Consider the following 18,854-nt stretch of genomic DNA (forward strand, 5'->3'; position numbering starts at 1 on the left):
ACAGCATAAAGCTGGACTAAGTGTCTGTAGTTATGCCGGGAGATGTTTTCTCCACTGTGGGCAGAACTGAACCAGACCTCCCCCAAACTCCTTTGAGACCTCCGAGAAAGGAGGAGTAGATGGACTCCTATTTGAGAGGAACCTTGGAGTACAGCAGCACCGGAGAGAGAGAGGAGCTGAGAAGCTCAGTCGTCCTGAGAGCTGAGCCAGGACGGTGTGGGAGGTTGGCCTTGGGGGCCCTCCCTTGCTGCAAGCTACAAAGAAGCTCGCAGCCTGAGACAGGGCACAGAGGCCCTGCAAGGAGCTTGAATCTCCTGGAGATACCAGACTGTCACGAAGACCCCCTGCGTCTCGTGATATGACCGTGGTGGAACGACCTTTGTCTGGGGTGATGTAGCCCACAGAAGACCCCTTTGCCTGCGTCAAGGGGCCGAGGGAGCTTGGATACCTCCCTCGTGAGTGCTGGCAGAAAGCCAGCCACAGCTGCTGCATGCATGAGATGAGGAAAACTGGTTGCCTTAGAAGATACTGCTGTTCAGAGACTGGAAGGGATCTTCTTCCCTCCTGGACTTTTATTTGGAGGGGAGAAGAGATCTGATCCATTGTAAATACTATATGTCATGGTAGAGATAGTTGTGATCGTGTGTATAATGTATTACGATATTTATTTGTACAGTCATTGTAATATATATTCCCTTTCCCCCATTCTGAGTCTGGCGTGTTTTGTCTGGAAAACCCATCTCATATTAGGTTGAGATGTGACAGGGGGCTAGGACTAGGGAATTAGGATTTTGGAGAATCTCAAACCATGACAGATTCATAGATATTTTGATCAAAATTAATCTAAGTAGTAGAAAGGTGAAGATATGTAAATTCAGGTGCAAGTAGACAATTTCTAATTTTTTGAATAATTAACAATCAAGTGATGAAATCCCTTCAAAAATGTCATTAAATAGAAAAGAGATCACATCTATCAATGTGTGTTAGCCAGTATGATTTATTACTTTAAATTATTTTTTAAAAATCAGTTAATGTAGGACCTTCTTTGCCAGACCCCTTTATTAGTAATTCTAGATTCTCACAAAGAAAGATTAACAAAAAATTGGAAGCCAACACAAATAATTAATTTAATCTGTAATAAGAGATTATATTAATATACATATTATATATACAATAATATTATGATTATGATGATATTTATATATAATTTTAAGTTAGCTGTAAGAAATAACTTAGAACTGAAACTTAAAGTAACTTTTTTTAGTTTAGTAGACAAACTTTATGAAGGCTCATAGAAATGGGCTTTTTAGGTATACCATGAAGTGTCAGTGTCAGTTCCAAATACTCTGAAAAATGCTAGTTTTCTGTGTAAAATGTGTCATTCAATAATGGTATGCTTCCTAATGAATATGAATAAAAGTTAACTACTTTGTTTTGTTTTGTTTTGGAAGATTCCTGACCTTCAGTGAAGAACTCGTATTTGTTATTAGTTTTAAATAGAAATGTTATTATTTTGAAATAGTGCCTGAAAGTAGAGGTCTATAAGTCATCCTGTAGGAGTGAGATGGACTGAGGCCTCTCCTCCTTGTGTCAGTAATTCCCACAGCCTCACGAACTACAGTAGTTTCTGTTGTCTTACTACTCTCAGATTATTTAAAGATGGGGGCTATCTGAGGACTTAATTTCTGGCTGTGGCGTATATCAGAGGATACAGTTTATCTGAGCTGTTAATTACAGCAGTACCATGATTAATGACCCTCACTTTAGAATACTTGCTTGTTACGATTTTGTCTAGATTTAGCATTCAGTTCTAGGGCACTATGATGCTTTTTTTCTGCTAACTTAAACAGCCATTTGCTGTCAGATATCTCACATGATCAAGATACCTTTTAACTTTTTTCTTGTGTAAATTTTGGAAGTGTCTTCTCCCACCTTAAGTATTTTGGACCCTTGGAATTTTATTTTTTTTTTTTCTGAAGAGCAGAAGGACAAATTGTTAATAATTCCAAGATGAAACTAATTTTTTTTTGCTTGTCTATGAGAGAAACCCTCTTCTCTTACAACTGGTCATTCTAACTATATTTATAAAAATTACAGATTCAGTTAACTGCTTAAAAAAACCTGCTTGGGAGCTTGACTTTTGCACAAGATGGAAACTTTAGTCCTTTAAAAATTGCTTCTAATCCAATCTTTTAAGGTATGTTTTGCTGTACTTCCTTCTACTGAAGTGAATGGTAAAACTGTGCTTGTATTTGAAGCAGAACAGATCTGTTTTACACTCTTTTGAAGGAACAATTTTCTCATTTCTGAAGCCTCTCGATAAACATTTGTATGTGAAGGAATAGCCATGGAGATAGATGTAGAATTCGGTAAGCATAGTATGGTATTTCAGTAATTTATCTCATCTCTGTCAAGTTTGAGATGCAAAGCTTTGACAAAAGATGCTGCTAAGTGTATGACTTTTGAAAGAAAACCGTGTTTTCCAATAACTGGAGTATAGTGTTCTTACAGAAATAGGCAAAAAATAGATAGTTCATTAAAAAAATGAAGGTTTGTTGTTACAGTGTGACTACCAGGACTCATTACAGTGCAATTTTCCTGCCTCTGTTTTGATCATTCTTTTTAAATGATGAACAGAATCACAGATCTGCTGAGATTTAGTTTGACTTTTCAATATGACTTGATCAAAAAAAATCTAGTGGCCATGGACCTTAAAGCTATTTTTGTTAGTGGAAATACTGCCTTTTAGTATCAAACATCCCCTACATTGTTTAACTCTAATGACAGTAAAGTCCAACAGCTGGTCTAATTTTTTTAGGCCCTGCTTAGACTCTAATTTTCTCTCTCTGCTTAGGGAAAAAAAAAAAAAAGGTTATTTTCTTTTTATACTTACAGCCAGAAAAAAAACAGCCTTTGTCAATAAAAGTTACTAATTTCAGTTGTTCTATTTTTAATATGATAAAAACTTCTGAAAAATAACTCTCACACATAAAAACTGGGATAAGAAAAAGTCTTTAGGAGTATATTATATGACACTTTGAAAAGAGGTGTGGGTGACCTATTACCAGTAGTGGCCAACACCCAGAACAGTAAGCTTCAAACAGCTGCCAGTGATTAGAGCTTCCTCTTCCTCTTCTAGTAGGACCACCTCCACAGGTGGGCAGTTAGCATTATTCCAGGTATATCTTTTCCTGCTTAAAGAAAAATGACCAAGAAAATCTGTGTGAGAAAGACTGATGTTAGATTCTCACAGAAGTCTGAGCCATTAAGTCTTCAACACCATTACTTGATGTATTTTTGTCCCTCCTCTGGTCTGAGGTTATAACTACATGTCCATACTAGAGGGAGGGAAAATTTAAAGCAATGGAAAAGTCTCTTCTGTTCCCAGAGGTTTCTTCAGAGGAGTATCTCCTGAATCTATAAAACCAGAATTTAGACACGCATACACTTTTTCCTCCTCAGGACAGAGAAGAATGGAGAATGCAGAATGCAAGACTGCAGTGTCAACCTGAAGTAGTATTCAACAAGATGGCAAAATATGCTTGAACTATTGCTATGAACTGCTGACAGTGACTGGGTGTAGATAGGTTGTTAGCTATTTTCTATTTTCCATTTTGATTTTTTATTTCTTACAATAGCGGGCAATACCTCCTATGGCTTATTTAAAAAGAAACCTTCATACTGATCAGACTGGGCTGCAGTGAGAAGAGAGAATTTTCTTCAGTTAGGATATTGGTGAAAGCTTCTTCAAATCTGCAGTGTAAACAAATTTAGGCAGATATAATAAAATGAGACAGGAGTAATCATGTTGTGTGCATTGCAGGCTGGTTTAGGAATAACAGTAATTTCCCTCTTTAGTGGAGAGCTGAATCTAAGGAGGGAGGCCATTTTACCGAGAAAAAAAGGACCTGTGTTAGCTATGCAGAGCTTTAAACTCTACACTTCTTCACTGGGCTTTAAATATCCCGGATAGTGCAACATCTGCGTAACATTGAAAGCTTAGGAGTGAAATGACACAATTATTTCTCTGTTTGTTTGAAAAATTTGAAGAAATTAAATGTGCATGTGACTGAAAAATCTGGAGTGTATAGGTTAAGTCTTGTAAATTTGGTGAGCTTGAACTGATTATCTTCAGCAAAGCAAACTTTCAGTGTTGCTGTTCCTATGGTGAAAACTACTGAATGATATTCAACAAGCTATAATGCTACAATCTAATGAATCTGAATACATCTCTCGGCCTGACTGAAAAGAAGGTAGCCTCTGGTCTTTGTGGAGTGAATACTCAGTCTGTGCTACAAATATGAATATGTTCTGTACTTGTCAACACTCATCTCAAGCAATACCAGTAGAACTTTTCCTGTAGACGTATAATTATTGTAATATTACTGAGATCCCTCTTGACTCCATGTTTTAGGACAATTTGCGTTGATAGCCACTAGCAGAAGGAACATTAATCCTATTTAAGATTCTACAGTTTCACAGGAAATTAATCTATATTCCGTGACAGAAATAGGTATTGAGTAACAGACTGTTCACTTTCAAACAATTGGCTATTGTACAAAGAGGGGATGTGCGCTGTTCTTTAGACCATCAAAACACCCATGTCAGTCCTTTCTACACCTCAGCACTGGATACCTGGACCTGAGAAAGCCGTTTCCAAAGTAAAATCTGACTGCTGAAGAGAAGAGTAAGCAAAGCCTTAACAAGGATTCCTAAACAAATTAAGACTGTGGCAGAGTGTAGCTTCTGATGATCTGAATTTGTAGAGGTTGCGTTCAAGCTCACACTTTGATGCCCTCTGCAGAGGAAAAGCTATTTCTTTCTCTGTGTATGTTTTCCTTTACCTTCCTTTGAATTTCCTTTTCCTTTGAAATTTATTTTTATTACTTTATTCTTAAGAACAACAAATGTTTCCAGTCCCAACAGGATAAATTGAATGAAGCAACAGCATTGAATTTTTGTCGAACTGTTGAGTTATCATCCATTTTTTCTTTATTTCTCCCCATTTATTGAACACCTACTGTTCCTTCTCTTAATGTTTCTTTTTCTGTTCCTTGTTACTTATGCCACTGCTTCCTTCATTCTTTGTGCTTGTGGATAGAAATGGAAACAAATAAAGGCCGCTTTTGAGATGAAAAGTCTAAACCTTCTTTCTTGCACTTTTGTTTACCTGTTTCTTGCCAGCATGAAAACTAAGTGGTCGCAGCATGGTTGCCATTGTAGGGGGATGGCCATTCTGCTTTTGCAGGACACGACTTCATACACTAAGCTCTCAAGAATTCAGATAAACTGATATCCTTTTTCTTCAAGTCTTTTAGGGTTTGAATTAATTTCCTGAGTTAATGATGGCAACCAAAAATGTCTTTATGAGAGGCAATAAGGATAGTGCATATGCATAGTGAATATTCACAATCAAATATTCATTAAAAAAAAAGGAAATGCAGAATCTCAATCTCTCTAAAAATGGCATTTAGTGAAAGAGCAAAATATAATTTTAAGCAAAAAAATATTTTTAGTGACTGACAAGATTGTAATTTATTCTGTTTTCAGGGTGGAGCTGAACATAATATTCCAGTGGTCATTTCTAAGATTTCCAAAGAACAAAGAGGTGAGTATCAGCTTAGTACACTGTGTTTTGATGTGCCTGTTAAAGCAATGTGTATTAAGTTTTGAGATTCTTCAGTGAGCGTTAAATGTATGCTATTGTTGTACCCTTTCTCTTTCATGTCTTTATGATCTCTCTCTTCCTCAGAACCTTTCTCTGAAAAAGTATAGAATTAATATTTGGAATATTCGGTAAAGTATTCCACTTTATTTTTTTTAAACAGGTTCTTATAAAGCATTATTTTTAAGGAGAGAAACAGGAAGGTATTTATAGAATTAAGATGTTTAAAAAATTTAACAAAAAGTAATGATTTTGTGGAATTCACTTCCAGTAGTTATTTTCAGGAAGCTGAAGAAGATCGAATGTTTGTCTATTAAATCACGGTAACATGGGAGGAGAATGCATGACTTTTTAAACTGGTTAGTAGGATAATATTGGGACAGGGGTGGCTAATGGCAGAACCTTGATAATACCCTTTTGTTATTTCAGCAATAGCAATAATGCTGAATTGTGTAAGCCTTTGCAACCACTCATATGTAGCAAAACTGGTACTGCATAAAGTCTTAACCATAATTACTTTTAATACAAACAGAGCTGGTGCTGAATCTCTGTAGTATTTTTAACTGGCAATGTTTTGAAATTATTGGGATGATATATGGACCAGGAACGTGGGTAATAGTTAAACAGCTCGAGATGTGCACAGTTATGAGAGAGGAAGGTTGTGAATCAGTACTAATATGGTGTACTTAATATCTCTGTCGTGTTTGTGTGTATTTGTGTATATTTGTGTAAGGTCAGAAATGTAAACTCAGAAGCGTTTCCCTCCATCTGTAATGCAATAATTCTAGGATGTTCCTTCCCCACAATTAAAATGTGCCAGCATTAGGAAAATCTCATATTTATCCACACAGATAAAGAGAGGCATGGAAGAATCAGTGTATTGAAAACTGAAAGCCAACTCTGAAAGGCAGGTGTGAAAGTTGCATGTAGGAAGGCTATGGGATAGCATGGAATGAGCCTCTAAGGAAGGCAATAAGGTTTACTTTAAGTTATACTTGTGACTACATTCTTTTCAGTATGCATATAAGTAGATAATATATAAAAATGTGGCATATATTGCCTATGGTGATTATTAAAATACTGTTAAGCACTTCAGAAAATATAAGCAAGATAGACTTAAGTTTAATTGAGCACACAGAAATGCACAGGTTTATTTTTGTGTTTTTTCTACAGTAGCTGATGCATTACTTCTAGCCTCAATACGTAGCTGAGATATAATCTTCATTACTCCTTTCTACAAAAATACTGCTGATTTTCAGAGAGCTAGTTTTGAGGGACATCTCTTGTGTAGGAGACTGTCTTGTGATGTGGAAAGTGTACTAGGGAATTTTGATACAGAAAATGCTGTTTGACCCAAAGCCTATACCTCAAAATTTTGCAGACTTGGTTCTTCCCTCCTCCCAGTTGCTTTCAGGTCTTTCTTTGGACCTCTAAACAAGAATCTGACATTTGATGCAATTCTTAAAACTAGTGATGTACATAAGGTGCTTAGGCTAGCACATTAGGTCTCATATATGAAATGTTAGCAAATACAAACCCAGTGTCTGAAGAAGAATATTGAGATATGTATTTATTGGGAAAAAAAAAAAAGAATAAATCAGAATGTCTATTCTACAATAATTTGGGCATCCTTCAAACACAGACTTGAGTATCATAATTCATGTCAGTATTGGTTCCAGTTTTACAACTCAGAATCACAGAATATACCAAGTTGGAAGGGACCCAAAAGGATCATAGAATCATAGAATCATAGAATCATAGAATAGATTGGGTTGGAAAAGACCTCCAAGATCATCAAGTCCAACCCCTGATCCAACTCCAGTTACTATATCATGGCACTAAGGGCCACGTCCAATCTCTTTTTAAAAACCTCTAGGGATGGTGAATCCACCACCTCTCTGGGTAGGCCGTTCCAATGCCTGATAACCCTCTCTGTAAAGAATTTCTTCCTAACATCTAACCTAAACCTCCCCTGGCAGAGCTTGAGCCCATGTCCCCTTGTCCTATTGTTGGTTGCCTGGGAGAAGAGACCAACCCCCACCTGGCTATAACCTCCTTTCAGGTAGTTGAAGAGAGTGATGAGGTCGCCTCTAAGCCTTCTCTTCTCCAGACTGAACAACCCCAGCTCCCTCAGCCTCTCCTCATAGGACTTGTGCTCCAGTCCCTTCACCAGCCTCGTTGCTCTTCTCTGGACCCGCTCCAGCACCTCAATATCCTTCCTGAACTGAGGGGCCCAGAGCTGAACACAATACTCAAGGTGTGGCCTCACCAATGCAGATCGTTAACTCCAACTCTTAGCTCTGCACAGAACCATCCCCCACAGTCCCACCATGTGCCTGAGAATCTTGTCCAAATGCTTCTTGAACTCTGTCGGCCTTGGTGCTGTGACCACTTCCCTGGGGAGCCTGTTCCAGTGCCCAGCCACCTTCTGGGTGAAGAACCTCTTTCTGATATCCAGCCTAAACTCCCCTGACACAACTTCAGACCATTCCCTCAGGTTTTGTCACTGGTCATCAGAGAATGAAGAGATCAGTGTCTGCCCCTGCTCTAACTCTCAAGAGGAAGTTGTAGACTGCCATGAGGTCTTCCCTCAGCCTGATCTTCTCCAGGCCGAACAGATCAAGTGACCTCAGCTGCTCCTCATACGGCTTCCCTTCAAGGCCCTTCACGATCTTCATTGCCCCCCTTTGGACACTCTCTAACAGCCTTATATTCCTTTTATATTGTGGTGCCCAAAACTGCACATAATATTCAATGTGAGGCCTCTTCTGATTTGTTGAGATCTCTCTGCAGGATCTCCCTGCCTTCAAGAGAATCAACAGCTCCTCCCAGTTTTGTGTCATCTGCAGACTTGCTGAGTATCCCTTCCACTCCTTCATCCAAGTCATTTATGAAGATGTTGAAGAACACAAGGCCTAATATGGAGCCCTGTGGAACCCCACTAGTGACAGGTCATCAGTCTGATGTTACCCCATTCACTCTTACCCTCTGTGCCTGTCCCATGAGCCAATTCCTCACCTACTCCATGATGGGTTTATTTGGATATTTTGTGTTTAGCTGGACATTTTGTCCAGAAGGTTTCTGTGAGAGACAGTATCAAAAACTTTACTGAAATCCAAAAGTATTACATCAACTGACTTTCCTTGATCAGCTGGGTGGGTTACCTTGTCATAAAAGGAAGTCAGGTTTGATTAAGCAGGACTTCCCTCTCATGAAACTGTACTGGCTGTGACCAATGACTGTGTTGTCTTTCAAGTGTTTTTCTACATCTCCCAGAATAATCTTTTCCATAATTTTACCAGGCACTGAAGAGAGACTGACAGGCCTATAATTTCCAGGGTTATCCTTCTTCGTCTTCTTGAAGATCAGGACAACATTCACCAGCTTCCGGAATCCCAAGATTGCTCAAAAATCATTGAGAGAGGTTGTGCGATGACATTAGCAGCTCCTTGAGGATTCTTGGATGAATTCCATCAGGCCCCATAGATTTGTAGGGATCCAGCTGAAGCAGCGGATTCCTGCACAATTTCAGGGTCGACTGGGAGTAGATCATTCTCGCAGTCATGGTCCTTCAGCTCAGGACACTGGGCTGGGACCCCCTTGGTCTGTCGTCTGTCATCTGAAGACAGAGGAAAAGAAAGTGTTAAACACCTCTGCCTTGCCTCTCTCCCTGTTTTTGAGGTGACTGATCTCATCCTGTAATGGGCCAATGATATTTCTGTCCTGCCTACTGCCATTAATATATTTGAAAAAACTTTATAGTCCCTCACATTTCTGGCAGCTTCAACTCCAGCTGAGCTTTGGCCACACAAATTTTCTCCCTACGGCAGCAAGCAGCATCCCTGAATTCTTCCCATGTCACTTGACCTTGCTTCCACTGGGCATACAACCTTCCCTTTTTGGCCTTTTTCCAAGCAAAAATCCCTGTTCAGCAAAGCTGGCCTTCTGCCTTGCCTGTTTGACTTCTGACATTTCAGAGTTGCCTGTTCACCATCCTTAGGATGTGATGTTTAAAATGTGACCAGCACTGGTGGACCCCAGCAGCTGCAAAACCTTTCCTCAGGGGACCTTACTTACTAATTCTCTGAACAGCCAGAAGTCTGCTCTCCTCATGCCCAGAACTGAGGTTTTGCTGGCACTTTTCCTCCTGTCACTGTGACCAAATGGCCACCAATCTCCACTTTGCTCATGAGACCCACTCTGTTGACAAGCAGCAGATCAAGGACGGCATCTTTCCAAGTCAACTCCTTTAGGATCTGTTCCATAAAGTTGTCATCCAGGTTTTTTAGGAATCTTCTGGCCCAGGTTGAACCAACTGTGTGATGCTCCGAGTTAATTTCTAGCAAATTGAAGTCCCCCATAAGAGCAAGGGCAGTTGACTTTGAAGTGTCCCTTAGTTCCTCAAAGATCAGTCGTTGGTGTCATTGTCCTGGCTGGGAGGTCTATAGCAGACTCCCACAGTGACATCCTCATTATTTGTTTGCCCCTTGGTTCTTACCCAGAGGCTCTCAACTGTGCCATTGCCAACTGTGAACTCTGTACATTCTAACCGTTCTATTACATACAGCGCCACCCCTCCACCTCTTCTGCCCTCATGGAAATAAGTAAAGTTTTTGGATCAAGCCCAATTCTAGTTTTTCCCAGACATTATCTTCTGGAACGATATGCAATACTATAGGTAAATAATCGCATGTAATCTGTTAACGTTCCTTAGTTCCCATGTTAGGGATTATTAATTTCTTTATAGACACCTAAATAATCTTTGTTATGCTTCTGGTATGCTTACAAAGTATAGTTGTATCAGGTAGCTCTGAAACACAACACAATATTTAAAAGTTGCAACTGTAGATTTTGTAAATGTCTTTTTGATACAGTTTTGTTTTAAAAATCAAATTCAATTTGGCTGTTCATTTTGCGCAATATACTGATTTTCTAGCTCTTCTGCATATAAAATGTTATTCAAAATGAATACTCCGTGTTATTTATAGAGTTTATCAAAGATGCAGGATCTAAAGGATCTTTTATCTTTGCTAAAAGCCTAGAATTTAAATTAGTCATTCATAGGTAGCTCTGGAGTCTCCATGTTGCTTTTTTTCAGTTTGTTAGAAATTATTTCTCACAGGTAAATAAGACCTAGTCCTGTAGTCATTTTCTATTCAGAATAGTATACTATACCTCACTACAATGGCCTGAGGGTACTAGTGACTGATGGACTATGTTTCATAGCCTTGTGCTTAGGCTGGATAGTCTCTTTTATTATAATACTGAAATGCCAGTATTTTGAGTTTAAAAAAGAAAATGCAAATAATTTATTTTTTTGTTTGGTTCTATATTAGATTTTTGTTTTAACTTTTAAAATATTATGTAAAAACATTAAATTAAATTAGAATTGATGTACACAAAATATAGGATGTTTTGTACAAAATGAGTGAAAAATATGCCTTCTGTTTTCAGCTGAACTTTCAGGTTTACTCTTTATAGGAGATGCAATTCTACAGGTGAGTAAAATTGCAAATTATTTTGTTTGTACTTTTCTAGAAATGTGATATGAATTCTATACTTATGAAATATAGAGTAAGTCTTCTCTTTATCTTTTTAATAACAGATTAATGGAATTAATGTGAGAAAATGCAGGCATGAAGAAGTGGTGAGCGTTTCTGTTTTTTAGTTTACTTTTTGTCATTCATACTTACTGAGATGATAGTGTTAATGTGACTCGTAAACAAATATGGCTGTACCTTCTAACATGACAAACAACAAAGTTTGTAGTGCAATCTCTTCTTCCTAATTTTGTGTAATTGCTCTTCTCAGATAGGCTTTTCTAAATTAAAGGTCATTGCTTTGTTATGAAGATTTGACTTGTATATATTCCAGCATTTCTTCTTCTGGCTTATAGCTGTTAAATTTCAGCAGTGCTACACCTTTCTGGCTGTGTGAGGTCATTTTAATTTCAAAAGCTGTAATTTGTACTGCGTTGGAGATTTGTTGTTTGGTTGGTTTTAATCCTATTTTAAAAATTAAACAAAATTATTCATCTGCCTTTAGTTCTCTGGCTTTTAGTTATGAGGTATGCTGTCCTCATTCAGTTAAGCTGTTATTAATAAGGGTTTAAAATAATAGTGTATTAAGAAGATTTCTTCTAGAGAAGCCATGTGTATTTGGAAGGTCTGTAGTAGGCTGGTTCCATTGGTAAGTCACCTTTGCTAAACGTATCATGTACTTCTGTTATACTTGACTTTTTTACTCTTCTTAAGTACTTTCAGAATGAGGAAACCCTATATTTCAGAAAATAATGCCAGAAAGTAGAAGATTACCAAAGAAATTACCTTGAAATCCTGTGTAGCTCCACAGAATTTGTATCTTAATTTTTAAGATAATGTGGTAATGTTATATTTGAAAGGTTATCTTTCTAAAGCTTACTTTGCCAATTCAAGGATGCTCTGTGTTTCATACAACATTCTGCTTCATGCCAGTTCATTGAACAGATGTCATTTGCGTTTGGAAAGCAAGAGTTAATAAAGATGAAGTTCTCATAAACAAGTTAGTGCAGGCTGAAAGATTAGATCACTGCACTGTTCTTCAGAATGCTTTTGCACACTTATTTCCTTTTGGAAATCTATACTACAAATCATGCTTCCTTCTTCGGAGCCTTCATCACACCCCCTTCTGTATGTACTGACTAATAGTCATATTTATATTCATATTAAGTTTTTCCTGTCCAATAGTGATCAGATTTTAAATATTTTATAAGTTTACTGGAGCTTGTTTGTTTAATATGCATTAATATGGCAAATCTTTCAATGGGATTTAAATAGGCTGTTGAAATTACAAGACACGAGAAAAAGATACTACTGAAAGTGTAGCCTTGAACACTCAAGTGTGTATTGAAAACTGGTAAGAACACCATGATTTTATTTTTTGTTTGCTGAGACAATCTCTTAACCATTAAAATTCTCAGTGATCCTTGTGGGCCCCTTCCAACTCATCATATTCTGTGATTAGTTAGTGCTTGTGGACATTCTGTTGTCTTTATTGTATTCGATTTTGATACGAATGATAGATAGACAGACTGATAGACTACTCTCATAAGACTAGATAGGTAGGTTTAGTCAGTTCTTAGTGTATTTTACTGGAAGCCTTTACACGGTTCCTTTTTTTTTTTAGTTTTAGGTGGATCACTTAATCTTGAACCTAGTTTTCTGCTTGTAGAAGGTGAAAATATTTTTCATATCGTGAAAGCACATGATTAATTTCTATCAAAGACTGACTGTCAGCTTGTTCTTTGTCTTGGGTTGTAAAGACTCCCATCTGAGTGCAGCATCACGTTGCTTAAGTCTTAGTGCTCTCCTATGGTAAGGTAAATACATGTTCTCTGTGGTGAAGTATCAGCATGGGAGGAGGTTACAGGGAAAAAATAAACTCGAAATTCTCTTAAAAAATATCTCTCAGCATCACACTGGCAGTTTTAGTCCAAAAAATGCAGTATGAACTTGAATGTGGAGGTTAGGAAAGTCCATTATATCTGTTAAAATACATGACTTTATGCTCTTTCTGCTCTGGATTTATTAATTATTCTTTTTTCCAGTAAACTCGCCTTTACATTTTACAACAAGACTCTTTAAAGGCTGAAATTAGGTTTATTCAAAAACACATCTTAGAGTTTAGGCTTCTAAGTAATAAGGTCCAACAATGCATAGCATGTTAATCCATACAACTAGTCTTTTAAGGGCTCATAATGGATATAATTATTCTTAAAGCTGGAAATTCATTTATTTGTAGTCTGGAAACTAATGCATCTCTAGATTTTCCCTCCATATACTGTCCAGACAAAGATAGGTAGGCAAGCACCAACATAATGCTGTCATGTGGACATTTTTGGTCATTCTGGATCTAGCCACTACACCATTAACAATAGACAAGATTTTGGGAAAGAAAGAGAGGCTATGTTGTGAACTACTTCCCCTGTGCTAATACTGAGTGGTTCAGAGTAGGAGAGTATGAGTCAACTCATTTACATAGTACCAAAAACCTTGTGTTGGATCTATTGCTCTTACTGCTTCCAGGGTTATAGTGCACCAAATCATCTAAAGTCCATGGAGAAGAAAGAATTTCAGTCAAATGAAGGCTGATATGTTTGAGATTATGTCTCTGTTCTTAATGAATCTACTACATCTCAGGTAGTACCAACATCTATCATTACATATCTCTTTCGATCTTAGCATCTGTTTTTTTCTCTTAGGAAATGAAAGGAACTAAATGGCTAGGGATATGAAGTAATTTCTTATTTCTTGTATTTGGGAAAATTCAGGGAATGTTCCTAATGAAAAATGATAGCCTGCATCTGTCAGTTACTGTGGCAGTCAGGCATTCCTTTAATGGTAACAGGAAAAGCTCATGTAGTGGCAGGTAGGTATATTCAGGCTTTGGTGTATTTTATGTCAAGCTACCTACAATATGTAGCACCATGTTTCAATTCAGCCATTGATTGCATTTTGCACAAGACATCTTTTTTTCCAGCAGAATGACCTTACATGAGATGTCATGTGCACTGCATTGTATCTTTTGCTTCCCCTTTTTCTCTATATTCACAGTGGGAATGTAACTGTGCTGGCCCTCCATGAGTCATATATACTATATGAATCTGACAGTATAGGGACTGTAGTTGCTTAACAGAAATTGTCTGCAGCTAATGAAACTCCTACTCTGACTTTTCTGTTTTAAAACTGTAGTTTCATTCAAACTGATTTTTAAAACACATTATGAGTAGTTTTGGCAATGTTTTTCTAAGTGTTTTTAAGCAGAACAAGCATATTGTATTTTTAAGACAGGACTGGAAACCAAATGGTCTGAAATCTCACTCCATATTCACATCACAGAAGTGTCTTTTGGTAAATTATGTTTCTGTTATCTTTGTTTCCTTAACTGTGAAGCAGAGGCCTAGACTGTTACCAGGTTTAGCTCTCTGAATTATATGAAGCTCTGAATCTGTTATAGAAAAGGATCTCTGCATTAGTATTTTGCAGTTTGATGACAGTGGTAACAGCAACCTGCGAACACAGATTACCACCTTCTCATGCTGCAGAGCTCCTGTACTGTATAACTCACAGCACAGCCATTTAATCCTTTCCCCTCTAGACTGAATGGCGACTTTAAATATTGAAGGTGCGTAGTCTGTGCTTCTGAGAGAAGACCATAATCAATCTGAAGTTTTTAACTTCTGAATTTAAAAGTGAAATGTAATCCAATATTTTTACTCTTTCCATACAGCTGCTGTTTTCTATTTGAGACTTGAGTGATTAAAAAAAAAAAAAAAAAATTATGTCACCTTAGTGACATTACACCCTGGTGCCCTGGTGTAATTAATGAAAATATCTGTTACTGAACATCTTTACTGTTCATGAAATTTGAGCTAATAATAATCTGTTTAATATTTCAACATCAATTTGAAATAAGTGCCAATCAAGGGGAAAAGAACCTGCAAATAGTCTACTGTTTTTTCCTGTGTAGTGGAAATTCCTTGAATTTGGACATATCCTAGAACAGTACTCTTAACATGTATTAGGCTGCTTTTCTAATCTGGTTTTAGCTATAGTTTTTTAGTGTTTAAATAATTTTTTTTTGTGCCAAACTCTGTAAAAACTTGAATTTATTCAACCACTACAATGTTAGACTTTTAAAATACATTAATGTATTGCTAGTCTTCCTAATTAATATTTTCATTCCTTTTTTCTCATGATACCTGTAGATATATTAGTCATCTTATTAAGATTTCATCTTTTAAAACTACTCATCTATACTGCTGAGTTTTTATAGAAGGGAGTAGATTATGCTGTCATGACTAATACCAAGTTTACATGATTAATATTGTTACTTCCTTATTACATAGCTACAGTCCTCAAAGCAAAAATCCATTAGGACTTAGTGGGATAGAGTGAAAGATTGAATCACCAGCTGTGGTGCAACATCCCTCAAATAACTGCCCTTGGTTCCTCCTTTGTCATGCAGCTTTATTAATGCTGGAAGCCTGAGCTGCAAAGAAAAGAAACAGTTGAGCAGTGGATTTAAAGTGTGTACTATCAGATATGCTTTGTTTGTGACCTTGTTTACATTGGTATTTTGTTGTAAAACCTTGGGTTTCTCTGCTTCCTAATGAAGTAAATAGAAATGTTTTCGTGTTTATTTGTACGTGTTTGTGCTTTACGCTCCAGAAGGCTTTTTGAAATATTTCATTCTGCACAGCATCTCCCAGTTGCGGAGCTATATCTCAATTTGTCTTTGGTAAAGGGACTCAACCTTTTCCTTGCTATGCATAGATGTAACGATGTGCAATAATTAAAAAGAAAAGAAATCGAGTCTGGGTCTCTGGCAGAGCACCAGAGTCCCAATTATTTTTAATCTGTTTCTGTGTGCCTTATATTTGAAAAAGCATAGTCCACTTTGGCTAGATGCTTGAGTTTTTATTTTTACTTGGACTAACTGCTCTATAATAATCTATTCAATCTAGACAAGAATGTCACAGAGAACACCAAAAGCCTCTAAAGGGCAGAGGAAATAAACATACACAAAACACCCCAACATCATGTAGGAAAAATCAAAACTCTTATGGGTATGAAAATTATCTTCTCTGGTTACTATTAAAAATTTTTCATTTACCCATAAGTACTAGAAAATACTGTCCAACTCCCAGCAGTTATATTTTCTTTAAACAGGTAACAACAATGTAGTTTAGACTGAAAGGAAGTGTTCACCTCTAAAAGGCAACTTGTGTATCTCTTGTGGATTGATGTGGACCTAATAGAGCACACCAGATAAAATAGAGCAGGTATACTCATTTAGCTAGCCAGAAGGAGCCATAAATAAGAGGTGTGCTCAGAGAAGTGTAAATGTGCACACACATCATCTTCTGACAATTTTCCAGCAGTTACAATACTTGATTTGTATTTGCAATTACAAATGTAATTGCTCTGGCTATAATAAAATCAAATGGGTGCCAGGAAAAAACTTTTAATCCAAGGATAATCTAACACCTGTACATATTTTTAGGTCTTCTTTTTTTCTCTACAATGGGTCTTTATCTTTTGACAGTTTGTTCGGTGGAGATGGAAGAGGAAAGGAGAATGGACTCTATATAATTTTTCAATAGTATCCAGTGTTGGCCTGTTCCAGCCAGATACATGGAGGTTTCCAGATGGCCCATCCCATACTTCTCAACCACTAGTATGGTACAGTATGGTACTGGTGTTTTGATATCTGTTTGTCAGCACTGGGCCTATTTGTAGATGTATAATTTTTTCTTTTGCCCTGATAGTACCAGTATCTTTATACAAGTTCAGTTTGCTACTACTTGTTTCCTGTTAGCTGTTTTTTTCAAGGTCGTGGCCAGTAAGAAAGCTTGCAGTGGTAAAAGGTTCACAGGTCACAAGAAGAACATTCGTACAGGTGTGACTACAGAGGGAAGAAATGTTTCATTAAAAATTACAGTAGTTACCTGTTCCCTAGATTTTTGTGCAGAGACCTACAGCAGTTATTGATTCCCTGTGCTGTTAGCACTTTTCTGATGAAAATGGGAACTAGTCACTGCTCAGGCTGAATTGGCATTACCAGGATAATGACATATATCTTTAGATGAGGTCTAGTGAATGTACATAGCTCTATTCCGTTTCACATGTCCTTATCAAGCCAGTAGTGATTGGGAACATTTAAAAGGTTCTAATTATGCTGACTATTAAAAGGAAAGTTCAAGGCAATATTCTACATCAAAATCTCCCATATTTTAAGGTTAGCTTGCAGTAGAAATTGCTGAGGATGTTTCTAGATTTTCTATAATACTGAAACACCTTCCCTTCTTGTACTATTTTGAGTATGATGTATTTGCATATTAAATGGACAGACAGGCATGCTTCACAAAACCTTAACCATTTCTCAGTCATCTTAAGGGTATTTTGACATCTTTTGTTTAGTCATATTTACATGGAAAATCAAATACAAAACATATTCAAAATCTCCTGTGCACTTCAGGTCATAATGTATTATTTCTGAATCCCTGATTGCAGAGAGAAATATTGGTGAGAGCTAGTGTTTACCATAATGAATGCTAACAGATAAATATTTTGTTTAAGTATCTATCACCCTGAAAGTTTACAAGGTTTTACAGACTGTATACAGCCTCTTTATATCAATCACCGTGCGGTTTTAGAGTAAAATGAATCACCTGCACAACAATGGCAACAACAAGTCTGTGAAACAAAATATTATTTTTTTCCAATTAAAACACTTTGAGTGTTGGAATTTGGCAATACCAAGACTTTTTAATTTTTGCTTTTCTTTATAGGAACCTATACAGGAATATTCTCAACAGGAAAGTGTTAACTAAATGGGAGCATGCTTTGCTGAATCATCTCTCTGTATAATGTTCCTTAGATATTGAGTTACGTAGGATCAACAGTGTTTTTCTTATTTTTCTGAATTTTTATAGCAAATGAGAGCCCTGAGAAAATTATAAAACTATAACTTTTAAGATTTAAGGGCCCTGGACTTTCTAAAAGTGAGGCCTTTAGTAGTTTGTCCTTTAATTTATGGTATTCTGACATAATCACTTAGCAGCAATGTAACAGAATTTTACAAAGCATTCTGTTTTTACTTTGATGTTGCAGGTTTTTGTTTCAGAATACACATTCTTCTTATATAATAGTCTATCAATTATAATTGTTGTAAGATTTTATAGTCTCAAATGGTAATTAACTTCTGGCAAGAATGCACTTCTGTGGTGTTATTGCTTAATTAGGAAAATAAGAGTAGATATAAAAAGGGTTGCAATGGGATAAGCAGCCTAATCAGTTTTGATCAATATATCAGATCTATGCTTAATTTTGAAAGTCATGAAGAACTCATGCCATAAACTGATTAAACCTGTAATTCAGCAGATTTTTATGCGCTGAAATATAAATTAGCTTTTTTACTTCCTTGGAATTAGATGCTAATCTCTTTTGTTTCCAGAGTATCTATAAATGTCCTCTTGTTAATTAAAATCCAGTGTGAGCACCTCCAAACTCACTTTTGCCAAGACTTTTGAAATTTAGATGCAGATGAAAGTTATCCTAAAAATGCTGAGGCAATATTATTTGTGAAATTTTCAGATTACAAGGTAGTTATGCTGGGTCCCTGTTCACCAAAATATGTATGTATTTGA

The 18,854-nt window shown here is 36.8% G+C and overlaps 1 protein-coding gene across 4 annotated transcripts in view; it reads left to right on the forward strand.

Moving 5' to 3' along the window:
• Positions 1-18,854, forward strand: part of SNTG1 (syntrophin gamma 1) — a 342,205-nt gene that overhangs the window by 196,856 nt on the left and 126,495 nt on the right. For 2 of the 4 annotated variants that reach the window (XM_027638780.1, XM_027638781.1), the window contains exons 5-8: positions 5,551-5,608; positions 11,120-11,163; positions 11,271-11,312; positions 16,751-16,897. In XM_027638780.1, the coding sequence (XP_027494581.1) occupies positions 5,551-5,608; positions 11,120-11,163; positions 11,271-11,312; positions 16,751-16,897 (291 nt within the window). The remainder of the gene's footprint in view (positions 1-5,550; positions 5,609-11,119; positions 11,164-11,270; positions 11,313-16,750; positions 16,898-18,854) is intronic. The other 2 variants (XM_027638782.1, XM_027638783.1) reach the window with 2 other exon arrangements.

Source organism: Corapipo altera, unplaced genomic scaffold, assembly GCF_003945725.1.
Source record: "Corapipo altera isolate COAL_440 unplaced genomic scaffold, ASM394572v1 49, whole genome shotgun sequence".
Lineage (NCBI taxonomy): Eukaryota > Metazoa > Chordata > Aves > Passeriformes > Pipridae > Corapipo > Corapipo altera.